The sequence below is a fragment of the Malaclemys terrapin genome, chromosome 2 (assembly GCF_027887155.1).
Source record: "Malaclemys terrapin pileata isolate rMalTer1 chromosome 2, rMalTer1.hap1, whole genome shotgun sequence".
In the NCBI taxonomy this organism is placed as follows: Eukaryota; Metazoa; Chordata; order Testudines; family Emydidae; genus Malaclemys; species Malaclemys terrapin.
In genome coordinates this window covers 237,826,848-237,845,591 of record NC_071506.1, presented here as the reverse complement: position 1 = coordinate 237,845,591, position 18,744 = coordinate 237,826,848, and the positions used below count along the sequence as shown (strand labels likewise).

Here is an 18,744-nt window from a genome sequence, read left to right as displayed (position 1 = left end):
TTTGGGCAGAATTTTTTTCATGCTGAGTGTCTGTTGCAGGCTGAATTTTGGGGGGGAAATTTCAGCCAAAAAAGTTCAGCTGTGTCTGAGAACAAGGCTAGAAGAAAAGAGCTTGTTTTCCCCATGTTAAAAGATCCTAGCAGCCTCTTCTTTGAAAAGCTCTATCACCCCCAGGCTTTGGACCAAGAGTTGAATTCTGGACGGTGGCCTCTGTGTCAAGGACATGCCTTTTCCTATCTCCAAAAAATCTGCCAAAATTTGGCCAAGTTAGAAACCTTTGCATACAGTGGATTTTCAGAAGACACTCCTTAGATTTTAATGCTAAAGTCTCTGAAGATTGTCTGCTCTGGAAATGCTCCTACCTGGGGCTGAGCCCACACCTCCCTCCCCGGCTCTGCACAGCACAGCACAGCAGTCTTCCTCCCCCTGCTCCTGGCACATCCAAGATGGTCATCCATCAGTCACGTAGGAGGAAGGTTGATTGCGGGAGGGGTTGCTCAAACTGTGGAGCTGTTTTCTGGTCCCTCGAATCACATCTAGAGCTAGAGTTCCTCTGGGCAGTGTCCAGTGGCTCTTTGGACCCCATTGAGGAGCAGTGGGCATGGGCTGAGGTTCTTTGCTTGGTGTCCCCCTCTGGATCACTTCTTTTGGCCTGATGGTCCTCACTCTCATCCCTGTTTTTTCATTTGTTGTCATCTGTAATCACATGCTGACTGGGCTCATAATTCCTCTCCATCTGAGGAGGTGCAGCCCTTTAGTTTTGGGTGGGCCAAGGCCACAGGTATTCCACATCGAACTTTGATCTTTTCCCAAAGGCATCTCTTGCACATTATATCTTGCTCCATACTGCTAGGAGGCTATTACTGTTTGTTAAGCCCTCGCTAGGTGATCTTTCAATATATAGAGCTCCCGTTACAAAACAATTCCCCAGAATACTTGGTATGAAATAATATGCCACATATACCAAATTTCTGGTTTGGTTTTTTTAACAGAGTTATAACACAACTTATATTACTGAGTGTGGCAAAAAATGTAACAGTATTGCCAACTCTTCCAATTTTATTGTGATTGTTTTGTGATATTTGGTGCTTTTTTCAAAGCACCAGCTGCTGGAATCCAGAAATTGTATGAGAATCTGTTTTCATTTAAAAGAAAATGTAAGTTTCTATCTGTGATAGGGCTGAGAAAGGGTACACAGCCTGACAGAGTTAATGAGGGCCTGATGCCAATTAGATCATCCAGTATCACCTGAGAGAAGGAGTGCCAGGGTTAACTGAGAGGGAAATCCAGCTGGGAAGGGCTGGGAGAGCTCTATAAAACCAGCAAGCTGAACACAGAAAGGGTCTGGGAAGGCTATAGCTAGGGCTGCAGTGGCTGAGTCTGGACTCAGCAGGCTGGCTGAGCCTTTGCTAGGCAGAGTGATATGGAAGAGATGACAAATGAAACTGAAACCAGGCCGGATAATGAAAATAGGGAAAACATGGAGGAAGACTGGATGCAAACAAAGAAAAAAAGAAAAGGGTAGATTTTTCTGGAACCAGAAGAAGGACCAGCAAATAGGAAGGCAGGAAAAGGAAATGGGCAAAATTACATAACAGTAAAACCCCTAGGTAAGGACATAATGATAGGGGATAGCAGCCCCCTGAAGATTGCAGAGTGGAGAAGAAAAAATGCTGGAGATGGCAGAGACTTGTTTTTTGTTTTTACATTTCACTAACCAGTCAGGAAGCTCCTTAAGATAAAGATGCTAGGTAAAATTAAAATAAGCTGTCAACTACTCAGATTCCTCACAGAAACAAGAGTGGTAGCACATAGTTTGCTAGCTGAAATGTCAGAAGAGGAAATAAAGTGAGGAATAGGTGAAGATAAGGTGATAACAGCTAAGAGGCTAATTAGCATAAGAGGCAATGATAGCAAGTCTCACCAGTTGTGCTGGTCACTCTTAAGGGAAAGATGCTACCAGAGTAACCGTAGGGTATCAGATATTCTGGACTAAGCCCTTTAGTCTTCCTCCTGTGAGATGCTACAGGTGCCAATTTGGACATGTAGCAAATAATTGCAAAGGGAAACTACAGTGCAGTAAGTGTGAAGATGAACATCCATTGGATAATTTTGAGGAAGGGACAGAACAAAATGTTGCAACTGTGGAGGAAAACACAGCTCAGCATATGGAGGATGTACCAAGGCAAAACAAACTAGAGGAATAAAAAAACCCACAAAATTATTGATAACATCTCATAGGCAAAAGCTGCTAGAAAATATTTAAAAGAAAGAAGAGGGGAAACAAAGAACCTGACATGGGAAAGGGAATAGCCAGCAACAAATTAATGAGAAGGAAATAACGAGTGACTTCAAACAAACAAAGAGATTCATTGTGTTTCTGACTGAAGTAATAAAGAAAATACAGAAAATGAGAACTATAATCAAAGTGACTGAAAAGTACCTACAGGCTAGCAACCTCAATGAAGGAAATACTGAAGGTTAAAAAATTATGGTGACTATTTTCAGCTGGAATGCCCATAGCCTAATAGCGCATTGGAAGGAATTAAAGAAAATAACTGATATGAAAACAAAGCCTGCTATAATATGCATGCAAGAGACTTGGCCAATAGAAAAATTAGACTAAAATCCTGGGATATGGTGTATATATAGGCATGATAGAGAAATTGGAAAGTGTGGGGATGTCTGTACCTTCATTAAAGAGGACCTGAACTACCCTGAAATAGAGATTAAAAAGCTAAATATTGAGTATTATGCTACTAACATACCAATACAAAACCATTCTACCACTCTAAGACTTTATAATGCCTATAACTCATGCAGGAAACTAGAGGCTATGGCCTGAAAGAATTAATTGCAGTTGTCACATACCCTCTCATTATTTGTGGTATCTGAATTGTCAGAACAGATTGTAAGGAAAGTAAGAAAAATTATAATGATAAAATGTTTAGAACAATTATTTGAAGAGAATAAATTCAGTACAGCTGATGGAAGCTTCTCATGCCTGGATCTGGGAATAGCTTCTAGTAATAGCAAGTATAACTATAGCTGGGAAATTTACAGAGGAGGGAATGGCTAGTGACCAATTCCTCACATAATTACATATCAAGGAAAAGGTAATACAGAAGATGAGGATAATATCCTCACTCAGAATCTCTAAAAATAAGCAAATGAGAAGATATTGAGGAATTCTGTAATAATGTTACTAAGGGAATCATAAAGCCAGCTAGTTTAGCTATTCCTAGGATGCCCACACTACCTAAAGATAGGAAAAGAATTCCATGGTGGAACAAGGAATGTGAAATAGTAATTTGGGAAAAGAATAAGAAATACAAGACAGCAAAAAATTCCCTAAGTAGCGAGGACTTAATGAAATATAAAGCAAGTAAGGCAGTTGCACAAAGGACTATAAAAAGAGAAAAATGGAGAACACACTGTGGGAAGTACATAAATACACCAATACAGCGGAAGTATATAAACAAATTAGGAAAATGAATGGAATAAAGGGTAAGCCGTATAAACCAAGCATTGCAATTGCAGGACATGGAGTAATAAGCTCCAACAAAGAAAAAGCGGAAATTCTGGCCAAAAAGTCTGTGATGACGACGATCAGAGGATAGAAATTAGAGAGAGGAAGAAATGTTTATTAATGATTGAAGATGATGAAGAGGTGGGAGGAGGATGTGGATGTTATTTTAAATGAAAACTTTGGTACAGACAACTCCAAAAATCAGTACTAAGGCACAAAAGCACCGCGCAAGGCAAGAATGAAATAAGTTTTAAAATGCTTAAACACTTAAGCAAGGGAAGCTCGAGGGTGTGTGACTGGGGTCCTAGTCGGGGCCAGCTGAGATCACTCTATGAGGGTGAACTGCAAAGAATGGGGCAGACAAATCCCAGAGCTTGTGGATAATTCAATATTTAAATTTACCAAGCCAGCACTAAACAGCTTCTGTTATACCTTACTGGTTGTTCAGAAGTCCAAACAACACAATTCCCTTGAAGTGACCCAGCCTCAGGCCTCCATCCAGGTACCCAAGTCAAATATGATGCAGATTTCTGAAAATCTTATCATATAAAAGAAAAGGTTCTACCAATCCCAAAGGACTGGACACATTACCTCCCAGGTTAATGAATATTCCAGATCTTACCAAAATACACGCTATAGCCAATTCTTATTAACTAAACTTTTTTTTTTTTTTAAACAGAGAGAGTATGGTTAAAAGATCAACATACATACAGACATGAGTTCAATTCTTAAGGTTCAGATTCATAAAAGAGATGGTGAGATTTGTATTTGCAAAGAATTCTTTCAGAAATCGTTCATAGGTTCTAGTCCAATGTCCAATATCATTGCAGGGTGTTCCAGCTTAGGACTGGGATCTCAGTCCTTATGTCTTAAGCTTCCCCTGTATGAAGCCTCAAGCAGATCTGAGATGACAGAATCAGGACCCAATGGTCTTTTATACAGTTTTCTAGCATCCACTTGACCATACAGTCCTGGATAAACTATAGGCTTCTGATATAACCTTCTGTTTTCTAAACACCACCAGTAATTATTTACACAAATTAACATAGGGCAATTTATCCACTAGGCAGTTTATTACAAACTTCAAAGAGACATATAGACAATGACATTACTTCAACCAAGATTCATCTAAATCAGAGGTTGGCAACCTTCGGCACGCGGCCCATCAGGGTAATCCGCTGGCGGGCCGCGAGACATTTTGTTTACGTGGACCCATCCACAGGCAAAGCCTACCTCAGTGGTTTGCGCATTGGCCTGCTAAACCCAGGGTTGTGAGTTCAATCCTTGAGGGGGCCACTTAGGGATCTGGGTCAAAAATCAGTACTTGGTCCTGCTAGTGAAGGCAGGGGGCTGGACTCGATGACCTTTCAAGGTCCCTTCCAGTTCTAGGAGACAGGATATCTCCATTAATTTATTTTTTTCCATTAATTTATTTTTAGTTCACCCTTCCCAGCCAATGGGAGCTCTGGGAGCCTTTGCCTGTGGACGGTTCAACGTAAACAAAATGTCTCCTGGCCTGCCAGCGGATTACCCTGATGGGCTGCATGCTGAAAGTTGCCGACCCCTGACCTAAATGTTAATATTCCCTTTTGATCTATGAATCTATAGCTATGTGACAGGTAGCATTTAAGATACTCACAATTAGTATCACTTCTAACAATATAGGTTTGCATTTCAAAGTTCTAGCCTAATTAGCATGAATAGCCCTAATTACCATTTGCATACCTTTTTAACATGACTTTAAAGGTTGGCTTTGGGTCATCCAGCCTGCAAGCTGTTTAACCCTTTCTGGCCATGAGTTATATTTTTGTATAAGATTTGTTGCAATTATATAACAATGGTAGCAATAATGATTTGCATGGTTATATGTGACAATGTCACAGAGTGATACTAAAATTATATAATATATGGCAAAAAGGTGAAATCCTGCAGATTATTGTCCCAGTGAGGAAACTGGGTAAATTGCTCTCAAGACCTGAGGCATACAGATCAATTGCCTTCACAGCATGTTTAGATAAAACAATGGACAGAATGGTAACAGAGATTAGTAGCACATCTAGAAAGAAATAGGTTCATAGATGGAACATAAAGTGGGTTCAAAAGAGGTAGGAGTGCGATTGACCATCTTGTTAGGGAAGGGACAGAAGTACAGAAAAGCATGATAAACCAAATAATTCATGATCAGAACCTTACTGGAGACAGGAAAAGGCTATAATGGAGAGAGGGATACTGCATAAGGTGGCCTCCATGGGTGTTATGGGGAAAATGTATAGATGGGTAAGGGACTTCTTAAGCAACAGAACTATACAATTATAGTATAAATGCAAAGTGATGCACATTGGAAAATATAATCCTAATTAATAAATCCAAAAAATGGGCTCTAACTTAGCTGTTACCACTCAAGAAAGAGATCTTGATGTCATCATGATAGTTCTCAGAAAATATCTGCTCAACATGCAGCAGCAGTCGAAAAAGTGAACAATGTTAGAAACCATTAGGAAAGTGATAGATAATAGGACAAAAGATATCCTAATGCCACTATATAAATCCATGGTATGCACATACCCTGAATACTCCATACAGTTCTAGTTGCGCCATCTCAAAACAGATATGTTAGAATTGGGAAAAGTACAGAGAAGGGCAACAAAAATAGTTAGGGGTACGGAACAACTTCCATATGAAGAGAGATTAAAAAGACTGGGTTTATTCAGCTTAGAAAAGAGAAGACTAAAGGGGGATATGATAGAGGTCTATAAAATCGTGAATGGGGTGGAGAAAGTGAATATGGAAGTGTTTGTTTACCCCTTCACATAACACACAAAGCAGGGGGTCAACCAACGAAATTAATAAAACAAACAAAAGGAAGTATTTCTTCACAGAACACACAGTCAACCTGTAGAACTCGTTGGCAGGGGATGGGGTGAAGGCCAAAAGTATAACTGGGTTCAAAAAAGAATTAGATAAGTTTATGGAGGATAGATCCATCAATGGTTATTAGCCAAGCTGGTCAGGGATGCAACCCCATACTCCAACTATCCTTAAACCTCTGACTGTCAGAATCTGGGAATGGATGACAAGAAATGGATAACTCAATAATTCCCCTTTTTTATTCATTCCCTCTGAAGCATCTGGCACTGACCACGGTTGGAACACAGGATAGTGGGCTAGATGGACTACTGGTCTGGCCCAGGATGGCTGTTCTTATGTTCTTAAATCCAAATAGGGAAAGCTTTTTCTAATATATATTCAATTGCAAATGGAACTCCAGAAGGGAGCATAATTAGCCTAACCTTTTTTAACATCATGATAAATGATTTCCCTAATGGGGTAAGTAGTGATCACATTATTTGCTGATCACTGTGCCAAATGAACTTAAAGCAGAAACCTTGAAAGTGCTGCCAAAAGAAACAATCATGCACTTCAGAGAAGTGCAGAATGAGGAAATGGGGAGTTTCAAATTATCCATAGGCAAAATAAGGGAATGATCTTCACATCAAAGAAAATCCAAAAAGATGACCAACAGATAAATATAGTGGAAAACTTACAAACTCTTAGGTGTGATATTTGATAACAAACCCACTTGGATGGACCATACTGAAAATATTAAAGATAAGTGCAAAGGTAGAATTAACTTACTTAAAAGTATCTCTGGAACATTCTGCGGAGCAGATAAGAAAATGGTGGAAATGCTATACAGAGCACTAACAAGACCAGTTATTGAGTATGGATGCTAGACCTTTGGATCAGCAGCAAATAAAGAGAAAACAGGACAATATCCAAGCACAGGCATTGCAGCACACATGTGGTGCATTCACTACTAAGTCTGTGTGTACTCCAAATAGTAGCTAGTGAAATGGCTCTTTCTAAGAATGAAACTCCTAGAGTTAGCCTCTTGGGCCAAAGTAGTAGGTAATAGCAAAGATGACAACATGAAGCCAATATATAATGATTGCTGGGAGTTAAGTGGAGGCTGGGTAGGAAAAAAAATTCAAAATCTCCCATGTAAGTTGGATACAGAAGTGGATAAAAGATTGTAATGAAAAGAAAAGATTGAAAGAGACCAAAATCTATAGCTATGGGAAAATACTCAGTCATTGGTAAACCATTCCCCCTGAGCTAGACATAGAATTATATAATGAAATAAATTAAAGATGAAGACTGATAAATATACAAGATTTAGCAAATCAATATATATGTGTAAGTGGTGAGTGGAGACACTGTTGCCAGATATATACACATGGCTCAAAAGAGGAGGAAACAAGAAGAGAGGGAACAGCTTTCTGCATGCCCTCACTCAGACTCAAAAAAGCCATAAAACTAACTTTGTATATGTCTTCACAACTGAGCTAATATAGATTGTTAGCACTAAATTGGGCTTTGGATATATGTGCTGCCGTGGTCACCCTGTCTGACTCCTTATCAGAGCTGCAGGCAATTTACAATAGTAAGTCTGACAGTGGAAATGGTATTCTCAATGAAATATTAATGCTAACAACCAAACTGGTGCAACTGGATATAACCATAGTAATAGCTTGGATCCTGGGGCATACAGGGATAGCAGGCAATTAATTGATGAACAGGCAAAGTGCTAATAAACACAAACAAGTTGACCTAGGGTAGGAATCCCCTGAAGCAAACTGGAATTTAAACACCTACTCAAAAATGAGCTAAGGAGGGAATGGCACAAATGTATTTCTAATTAATATGCACAAAGATGAATTATTCGTAACATGTAATGTTCAGGAAATGATCGATCATATCCTTTTGAATTGTATAGACTGTACCAGTGAAGGCAGTGTTTGTATAGAAAACTAAGAGGCCTTACAGTAACAAAATTTTACTTGCAGCATCTATCAAGAATCTAAGGAAAACAGGACTCATTGGAAAAAAAGCTCTTCTGCGATTCTTTAAGAATATCAGGAAAAGTGCAAGTGCATGGTAGTCATAGAATCAGGAAGCGTGTCTGCTGTGCCACAAAGAGGGGGAGGGGCGGAAGGGGAAGAAGGATGCAGAGAGAAGGTCTGCAGTCACTCCCTAGAGGGAAAGGGAGTTAGCCAGGGACAAGGAGGAGATCCAGGGGGAGAGTAAGCTCTGGGGTCCTGCCCTGGACTGGGGAGTCTGACAAGAGGCTGAGAAGGGTGAAGTAGCCACTGTGAGCAGAGGAATCTCCAGTGATAAACCCAGAGATAGACAAGGAGATGGAGAGGTGGGGTAGGAAGGAGCCAAGGGAAACAACAACAAGATCTGAGACTGAGCAGACCTATACTGCTAGTTATAGGGTCCCTGGACTGTAACCTGAGTATTGGTGGGCCTGGGCTCCTCTATCAACCATTGAGAAAGTGCCACAGGACCTAGAGATGGCACATCAGACTGTTTGAGGCAGCATCTGAACAGTTTGTTCGGTAGGACTTTGTTACCCCAGAAGGGGTGGACTATATGCTGTCCTGGCCAGAGGACCGAGTCATGGAATGAGAGAGGGATTACAATGCAAGCAACTGATGGCAGGGGGCACCAAATGGAATGAGAGCTAATTCCCAGACCTAGGCATAAGGAGGGCACTTGGGGTGAATGGACTCCTTTGAACTAGCCCTCATAAATACAGATAAAAGCTTGAAAATGTTAACTAAATGCCCCCTAAAGGCTCTGGGACAGAATATACCCCTATATTCACACCCTACATACTACTGTTGTACTCTTTATGCAAAAAACATGCCTTGTAAGGTATCATTTGAAAACTCAGAATTTGCTGTTCGGTATTGTTCAGGTAAAATGTGTGGCAACATTGTATGTGAAGTTGTAAAGTGCCCCTGTATGATTTTATCAACACATGTTCCAAATCCCACAGCCCTGCCCAAATGGAAGTTGGCCAACAGGTCTGTCCTAAACAAAGGAATGTGTGCTTGTCTTAATTAGCATTTAAGCAGTAAATGGAGTCATCAAGTTGGAAGGGAAAACAAAGGAAGTTCAAACAGATGGGGAAAAACAAAGCACAATATCCTTTCACATAGAGTCTTTGGGCTTGTCTACACTTACAGCTCTACAGCTATACCCTGTAGCACTAAGTGAAGATGCTATCTGTGCCAATGGGAGACCTTAGGCATAGGTGCTCCATCTCCCTGAGAGGCGGTAGCTATGTCAATGACAGAAGCTCTGCCATTGACATAACGGTGTCCACATTAGGAGTTCAGTCAGTATAACTGGCACTCGGGTGTAGATTTTCCAGTACAGGACATTTCTGGGGGAAGATCTGGGACTAAGGGTGTGTTGGGGTCACCCTGCAGTATAACCCAGGCTGGTGAGAGCTAAGGTATAGCTGGCAGGCTGCAGTTACACACAGACTCAGGGTGTGGCTTGCATGCTGGAAGGCTGCTTGTGAGCAGCCCACATGGAAGCTACTATAGCATGGCATTATAAGGCACCCAAGGTTGTAGGCAGGACTGACAGCCCCCCACTTGTCTGGATTATACCCCTGGTATGTCTCAGGCTCCAAAACCAGTAGGCAAATAAAAAGCCCAAAAGTTTTACTTTTTTTTAGAAAACTCATGACTTTTTTAATTGCTTGCGGTTGCAACACTTGAACATAAGAACAGGTCAGTCCCTCTAGCCCAGTATCCTGTCTTCTGACAATCGCCAATGCCAGGTGCCCCAGAGGGAATGAACAGAACAGGTAATCATCCATCATCCATCCCCTGTCGCACATTCCCAGCTTCTGGCAAACAGAGAGACATCCTTGCCCCATCCTGGCTAACAGTCACAACTATAACTGTTTGACATTTGTCACAAGCTCGAAGTGCAGACAAGCTTTAATATGGGGTGGGGGGTGAATGGAACAAGAATGGAACAAAGACCAAGCAAGAGGATGAAAAGTAGAGAAATTTGAGGGTCTAACTTTGACCAGAAGAGGGATCTCTTGTAGTTTTGCAGAGCCAGGTGTGGTGTGAGAGAGTCATGTAATCTGTTTTGCATTTCTCAAACTAGTCAGAAGCTTATTAAATAGCTAGATTCAGTTTGGAATGATGGAGCTGAGGTATCAGCCTGTTTGGGTTTTTCAAAACCATTCAACCATATTTTTTTCTTTGAAATGGTTAATATTTCTCACATTTCTTTTCAACCAAACATGAAATAAAGAAACATGCTACATACCATTGGTCCCATTATTGAATCTCCAGGATTTCCATCACTTCCTGGTAGACCAATTGCTCCTGGCTCCCCCTACACAAAAAAAATTATTATTTATTGTCTTCACTCTAGGTTTTGCAGAAAAAAAACAGCTTCATGTATTCACTTATTTTTGACACTAAAATGACAGTGACTGAAGGTCTACAAAGTAAGCTACCAATATTTTAGGAAAAACTCTCTTTCTACCTCACTACTAATCTCCCTGGACGTGCTATTTTGAGTAAAAAATGTAACATGTCAAAAGTGCTAGTTCTCCCTTTGAGAACGAATTCCAAACACTTATTTTCATTAAAGAACAAGGGTTAAAATAGTGCTAATCAACCAATGGGTCACATTCACCTGTGTTTTATGCCTGCTACTGCCAGTGTAAATCAGGGCACAAAACCTCTGCCAAAAAGCTGTTGTGTTGGTACAAAGTGAGCAAAACCTCTCTCCTGCCAGATGCCCTACAGGAGGGTCAGTATTGCCCAAAAATGGCCAGAGCTGGTCCTGGAAAGGGGTTGTGGAAAGAAAGCCAGAAACTGCAATGATTCAGTTCACCTCTGTTGCAGACTTCCCACATGGGGCGTCTGAGGAGCCCCAGAAAGAAACTTGAGTCTCAGTTGAATATTGCTTGCTATAGTTGGTGGACTTCTCACCTGTATTTACTGATGACTTGATAGATAGTTGGTTTGCTGGGTGCTACCAAGCTTAGCTTTGAGCTTTTATCACATAATTAAGATAGCAGTACCTCCTTGTAGCACTGGGGCTTACCCTAGACCAACAGCTATATTTTCCCCCACCCCCTTCTTTGTGATCTCTCAAAGATCTTAATTTTCAGTAGAAAGTTTGCAATTTATCAACACCAACGGAATGCACCAGTAGGAGCTCAAGTAACATTCCTAAAAAAATTATTGTTGTTTACATAAAGCAATCACTGAGCTGCTGCAACCAACTTCAAAACTATGGGGACACAGCATATTCCATAGAGTGCAAGATAGATATCTAATTGTTCATTTCAAAAGTACAGCTGAAGTTACTATAGACAAGCCAGCAACAGGCAGGAGACTGTCTATTTGCCAAGAGATAGTAAGAACTGTATTCATACCTTTTTCGTTCCAAAATAACTGTCCAATGAATGCTACCAAAGCTGTGCAGTATCAGAGGGGTAGCCGTGTTAGTCTGTATCCACAAAAACAATGAGGAGTCCAGTGGCACCTTAAAGACTAACAGATTTATTTGGGTGTAAGCTTTTGTGGGTAAAAAATGCACTTCTTCAGATGCATGGCCGAAGACCCATGCATCTGAAGAAGTGGGTTTTACCCCATGAAAGCTTATGCCCAAATAAATCTGTTAGTCTTTAAGGTGCCACCGGACTCCTCGTTGTTAAAGCTGTCCAGGTGTTTGATATACCGAAGTTGCCAACAATGGCCAAACTGGGATGACCTCTGAGAGCCTGAGATGCTCCCAGAGTTGAATGGTATGCAGACTCATTGTGTTAGAAACTGTTCATCTGACTTCACTACTGCAGAATGATGGGAGGCTTCCAGGACAAAATTACTGATCATTGTGCTTGCCAAAGAATTCAGAGAAGCTGGACTTCCATTCATCCCAATATATCAGGGAGAAATAGTGGGTCGCCTAGCAAGAAACTTTTCTAAGGGATAGAGGGATAATGAGAAAAAGGTTTGTCCATTTCCTAGAAAGTTCTTCCTGAAAGAATAACTTAGTGTTTACAATTACCATAAGCCATTTGTTTTGTCAGATCACATCACTCAAAGGAGAGCCTGATCCAAGTGAAATCAGTGGAATGACTTCAATAAGCTTAGCAGCTGGGCCATATTACTATGTAACTGAGATGAATGGGAGTTTTGTCTGAGAGGGAAAATTCAGTAAGAACCTCAGGATTTGACTCTGCCCATCAAAAAACGTCACTGTTGCATAGTCTAGCCTGCCCTCCTACCAAAATATCTCTTCTTTCTATGCTGGGAACAGTAACAGGAATTCTCTTCACTCACTGTAAATATAGATGGCAGTGCCTGTTTCAAGTGGGGAAGGGAGGAAAGGGCTTTAGAAGCCAATATCTTCATTCCTATCACCTGCAGCAAGGCCAGAATCCTGGGATTTGTACTACACCCCATTGGCCCAGTCAAAGAATGGCAAATTAACAAGAAACAAGGCACCATATCCACAATGGAGACTGTATATGTTGTTCAAGGATGGAAGACAATGGGATATAAATGGCCCCAAATTATAATACTGGTCATTTTTTTGGTTCCAGTGTGATATTAAATGGACTCAATACAAAATAATTATTCAGGATTGGCCCCCTTCAGACCAGCCACTAGAATTCAGCCCACCTCTGAATCCTCTACCCTCCCCACAACCATGAGGGTAGCAAGGGTACATGAAGAAGAGAGTCTGAGAGAGCTACCCTTCTTCTTCCAGGATAATAGAGTCCACCAACTATCTTCTGGGTGTGTCACTCATGTTTACCTTTGGGAGCTGCCCCTTTGAGCTTCTCACCTGAGCTGGCCATTGCCCCCAAACTACAATGAAATTACATGTAAACTTAACTTTTAGTTTCTGCCCTTACTCCCTAATAACCTACAACTAGGCCTCCAGGATGCTGCAAGGAAGGCACAAAAACTTAGACCACCTGACACCTTGATGTTCTTGCCCCAAAGGAAAATTTCCTTCCCGATCTCAGACTGTCAATCGGACACACCCACAGCATCTTGGAAATACAGTTCAAACAATACCTCCATTATCAGGCAGGGCAGCAATGAAAGAAAAATGGCTGCTGCATACTCTGAAGGCTTAATGTACAGGAAGAGAGGAGTTAAGACAATCAACTCTCCTTTTTCCCTTGTCCCACAGCCTACCTAATAGTAGCAGAGAGAGGTGGAGAATCTCTTGCCCCTCTCTCTGGCCAGGCACATCTCAGTGTGAGTTTTGGGGTAGGAAGGGGAAAGTCTGTAAGGCCCCTGAACAGCCAAGCCTATTCCTCCCTTCCAACCCTCCTCCCAGAATCTCAGAGGTTTCTTCCCTGCTGGGCTAATCAAACATCCTCCTCCCCTGCTGAGCTGGTGGGTGGCATTCTGTTACAAAAGGCTGAAAATAAACCTTTTTGCTTTTTCAGGATACATATGAAGTCTCAGCTTTTACAGGGCCATTCTGACAAAAGTTACCTTCAATGAAATGACAAAACAGTTATTTTCCTCTATGAAATAAACCACAGTACAACAGAAGATAGGCATACATCTGTATTAAACTAACTGGGCTAGGTCTGCCTTTATTTCTATCATTGCAACTTTAGTTCCATTAACCTGGTATAAGTATACCTTATATCAGTATAAGGTATAAGTGTTACTGAGTGCAAAATGTTCAATATTTTGGCTCCAGCAGATAAATCTCAGATGATTTACCTTTGGTCCAGGCGGTCCACGAATCGATGGTCCAGGGTTACCAACTGAGCCTTTATTTCCGGGCTCACCCTACAATAAAACAATATAATATAAGTATAAAGTAAATACTTCCTGTGTATGTACTAATTTATTTATTGTTCAACCCTTAGTATAAAATAGCCAAAATATTTCAGATCAAATGGGTAATATTTGGTGAAAAAACATAAATCAATCCATTTTTCCTCAAATTTGCAAACCCTAATAAACCTCTTGAGGAACATAGCCTGAACTTCAAGTCTGAAATGAGCACTGGTTGAACAACTTATTTGATAAAAAAAAAATTAATACTAACTCATGTGGTGGTGGTTGTTTCTTTGCTCAGCTAATAGAGCTATTTTATTATATACGTGTGTGATTTGGATGGCTTCAGTGTGCAGGGCATATATATATATATATAATACATTATACAAAAGAATGTTAAGGTTGAAAAATTAAGCACCCTAACCTTGGGAAATGCCTGAATTAACAGTGCCTTTGCAATATTAATTTGGTCCCTTTATGATGGTATTGAATTACATAATCACATACTATTTTTCCACAGAACCCCTGCCTCATTCAGTGCACAGGATGAAAATATACTTTTCTGTTTTGCCAGTTTAACATAAAAATCTCAAAGCTTTAGAGTCGTCAATAAATTCACACCATAAAAATTCCAGAGATGTTTGTATAGTGTAGAAAAAGGAGTATAGGAAAGAACAAACCTACTTTTGGTCCTAGAGGTCCTTGTAATCCTTTAGCACCAGCATCCCCTTGGGATCCTTTTTCTCCGTGATCACCCTGACCCAAATATAATCATTTAGTTTATAAATCACTACAAAGATTTTACACTTGATAGTTAAAAAAAATCCTGGGTGCCTAAGGTTAGGGAGAAAGATTCAAAATTTTTTAGATATCTAACTCTCATGTGTGCCTTTTGAATATATCCTTCTACATTCCTAAAGCCACATTTAGGCACTAAAAAGTAGCCTGATTTCCACCCCCCCATCCCAAGGAGCTGAGCACATTTACGTCCCACTGACTTCAATGATAATTTTGAACTTTAATTTTAGTACTTGCATTTCATTCTGCCGCATACTCATGCTGAGCACTCTCAAGTTCTATTGAGATCAAATGTTTAAACTGGTGAAGCTACTACTTAAGGAAGACCATAACAAATTCAAATTATACCAGTCATTGAACTGTGTTTTTAAACACGAATATTTAACCTTGTTATGTTTCTCAAAGACGGATATTAATAATTCATACCTTTTGGCCAACATCTCCTTTCCCAGGTGGTCCCTCTGGGCCTCTTAAGCCAGGCACTCCTTGTTCCCCCTAATGAAAATTATATCAGTTTATTAATTCTCACATTGATGTGTATGCTACAGAATCAAAGTTCTAATTAACATTCTGGGAAGTGGTTTGGATCAATACACTTTTCCTGGGTTGGGCAAGGTCAGGCTCCCAACATATCAAAAAAAGTTTGTTCTCTCAATTATATCCTGTGTAGCTGAAACAGTCCAGCTTGACAGTCTCAAAAAATAACCCAACCTTGAGATTTTTCAGCTTGGTTTAAATATCAAACAGTTTGGAGCTAGTACCCAGACTTTTAGGTCCCAAAAGCTGCAAGAGAGTGTCTGCAGGCAGCCCCTTCTTCCTATGCAGAATGCCATTGAAATCAGCAGGGTTCTATGCAGGCATAGATGACTGCCCACACAGAATCAGTTGCAGATCAGGGCCTGATTTGCTTTTGAGAATCATCCATTCACAACTGGACAAATATTGCAAAAGAGAATCTGAAAACATTCTAATAAAAGCTGCAAATTCATTTTTATGCTACATGTGACCAATTCTGGTCAGAACTTTACCAAAAAGGAAATTTTAACCAAACAGAAGATACGAGAAAAGAGCTGATCAGGAAACAGAAACAAATGTTAGCAACTGTTTTTATTTATTTCCACAAATACTCATAGGAGTGAGTTTTTGCTTGCAAGAATTGTTGTAGAAAGATACTCTATGCACACATAGTCATAAGGGAAGTACCAGAAGTGCTTGCACAGCTGTCTCAAAAACTCTTTGTGGGATAGATTGTGAGCTATGCAATTTGGAAGCAGAAACAATGCCATTTAGCAAATACTTGAAGCAATAGGTGTGGCAAATAGGTAATAAACAATCTATAGACTGAAAGGCATTCAAGAAAATCCTTCATCCAATTGTTTTTAATAAGAACAAATTAGTAAATAAACATAAGTCATTCAAAAACAGAAAAAAGTGTTAAATAGCTTAAGTTGGTGCGTATAGTCTGCCAGCTCTGGAAAAATCCACCGCTGATTAGAACTTTTGATTTAAAGTACAATTATGGGGCATGACTTTAAGTTAGGCCTCAATCTGGACTTCATTTGTATGAGCCAGTTTTGTGTCTGCAAATAATTGTAACTACTTCTTTGTGTCCACAAAACACCGCAGGTGCAAATGATAGTTAGACTAGTTACCTACTTGCACCTATAATGAATGTGGTAGGTGCCCAACTGCTAATATTTGTGCTTGCAAAGAACTGTGGAAACTATGATGAAGGTGTAACTGTTTGTGGATGCAGTTTTTTCTGAAGACACATAGGCCATCACTAAAATAAGCCCCCTAGCAACTTCTGCTTTCTACAGTTTTTTTGCTAAACTCAATGACCTTCATTTTGGGGGGGTGAGTGGATTTTCACTGACTTCAATTTTTTATGAATGTGAAATAATTTAACATTAAGTTGCAAAACATCAACCCTGCTTTTCATCCACCAAGAAAGATTCCATACTTCAGCCTTTAGTCTGGCACTAGTTGTGTCCTTTATAGCGGCACTAAAAAGAAGTTGTATGAAGTGAAAAGTGGACTTGTACTCTTACTTTTGTAGATCTTTATTGACCCAGACTGAACTAAATCTTGCAAAGCAAACTGGATACTGAAGGCCACACTAATCCCCCAGTGGCAGAAAATCTGAGGGGAAGAGGGGCTCAGTGACATAAGATGTCTGCTACCCCACTCTGATGGAGTATGCGTAGTGGGTGGGGGTGAGAAAACAGAAATCCAGAGCTGGCCAACACAATCCACAATATGGACAGGACCCAGGTCTAGGGTTGCTACCTCTACTGTACCAAAAAAATGGGAAATCCGAGATGATTCTGAACCCATAAGACTGGACAGCTGGAACTGTGTACGGAGCATCTTGACAGAGCTCCTGGGACAGCTACCACAAAAAAGGGATGATCCTGGGAAAACCTGGACAGATAGCCACCCTCGTGAGGTCAGCTAGAACAGTTGCAGTTTCAATGCCCAGTGCCCCTTTGCCAGTGGGGCTCTATGGAAACCTATCCATATTTAAAACTGTCTTACCTCAGCAGACCCCCTAGGGAAGGACATGTACTGGTGCCAACCTTCCCCCAGGAGGAACGTCTCTCCATTGTGTAGCTGCCCTCCTGGGAGCAGAGGGATTCAATTTGCAGTGAGGTCTGAATTTGATCGTCCTATCTAGCCTAAAGCTTTCACATCAGCAAACAGAAATACTGGCTTACCTTTTTCCCGTTGTTTCCAGTTAGTCCTATCATTCCCATTTTTCCTGGGATTCCTGGTGTTCCTGGATGTCCCTTAAAAGGTGATCAATATTTATTTCCCAAAAGCTTGGTAAACTCATGCACTTTATACACTGAGGGAGTTACATTCTGTTACAATACTGGTTAATGGGCAATATTTCTGTCCAAAAATAGATTCTCCCTAATTAATACTATACTGATTATCCCAATCAAGAAACCCAACTAATGCATTCAATATGGAATACACATTTTAAATTTATTTTTTAAAAACACTACACCTCTATCAAATTAAAGCATCTCTAGATTTAACAAACTAGTATTCACATGGCATGGCTAGCATGTAGCATAAGGGCCTGCTCCTGTGGTTATTTATAGTTACATTGCATAGCTAATGGATCAGAGATCTCTTCAATCAGTTCCTTTAGTATTCTAGGATGTATTTTAGAGAGACAAGGTGGTGAGGTAATATCTTTTATTGGTCCAACTTCTGTTGGTAAGAGAGACAAGCTTTTGAGCTTATACAGAACTCTTCTTCAGGGATTAGGCGGTGGGGGGAGAGGATTCATGCCCCATTCTCCCTAGGCCTTTGGGTGCAGAAGGAGAGGAACTGGGGAGATGGCAATGCCCCCTGCTCTCCCAGGACTCAGCACAGCAGGGAGGGGGGTCACACCTGTGCAGTTCTTTTCTGCTGCAAATGTAACCCACACACCTTCTGGGTGTGGTGTTCTGTCCCATGTAGTGGCACCGAGACCACTTAGACAGAGAGAGATAAAATGAGTCTGCTCTACAGCCTTAGCTAACAGCCATATGACTTTTAGTTCATGCGGTAGGGGCTCATGAATATAGCTCCAGAGATCCCAGGTTCGATCCCAACCGCTAATGACTGGGGTCTGTTGGTGTTACACAAACACCCTGCCGAGAGCAGACATCTTGTCTTCAATTCCCTGAGTATAATTGCAGCCTTGCCTGCCCGGCCACCACCTATGGTCTAACTTGTGATAGTTCTGCTGGGGCAGAGCGCCACACTGCAGGGGCT

General features: G+C 40.8%; 1 protein-coding gene across 2 annotated transcripts in view; it reads right to left on the bottom strand.

Moving 5' to 3' along the window:
* COL28A1 (collagen type XXVIII alpha 1 chain) overlaps positions 1-18,744 on the bottom strand; it is a 139,799-nt gene that overhangs the window by 54,693 nt on the left and 66,362 nt on the right. For both annotated transcript variants that reach the window (XM_054016739.1, XM_054016738.1), the window contains exons 19-23: positions 17,691-17,762; positions 15,400-15,468; positions 14,860-14,931; positions 14,116-14,184; positions 10,673-10,741 (exon numbers count right to left, since the gene is read on the bottom strand). In XM_054016739.1, the coding sequence (XP_053872714.1) occupies positions 10,673-10,741; positions 14,116-14,184; positions 14,860-14,931; positions 15,400-15,468; positions 17,691-17,762 (351 nt within the window). The remainder of the gene's footprint in view (positions 1-10,672; positions 10,742-14,115; positions 14,185-14,859; positions 14,932-15,399; positions 15,469-17,690; positions 17,763-18,744) is intronic.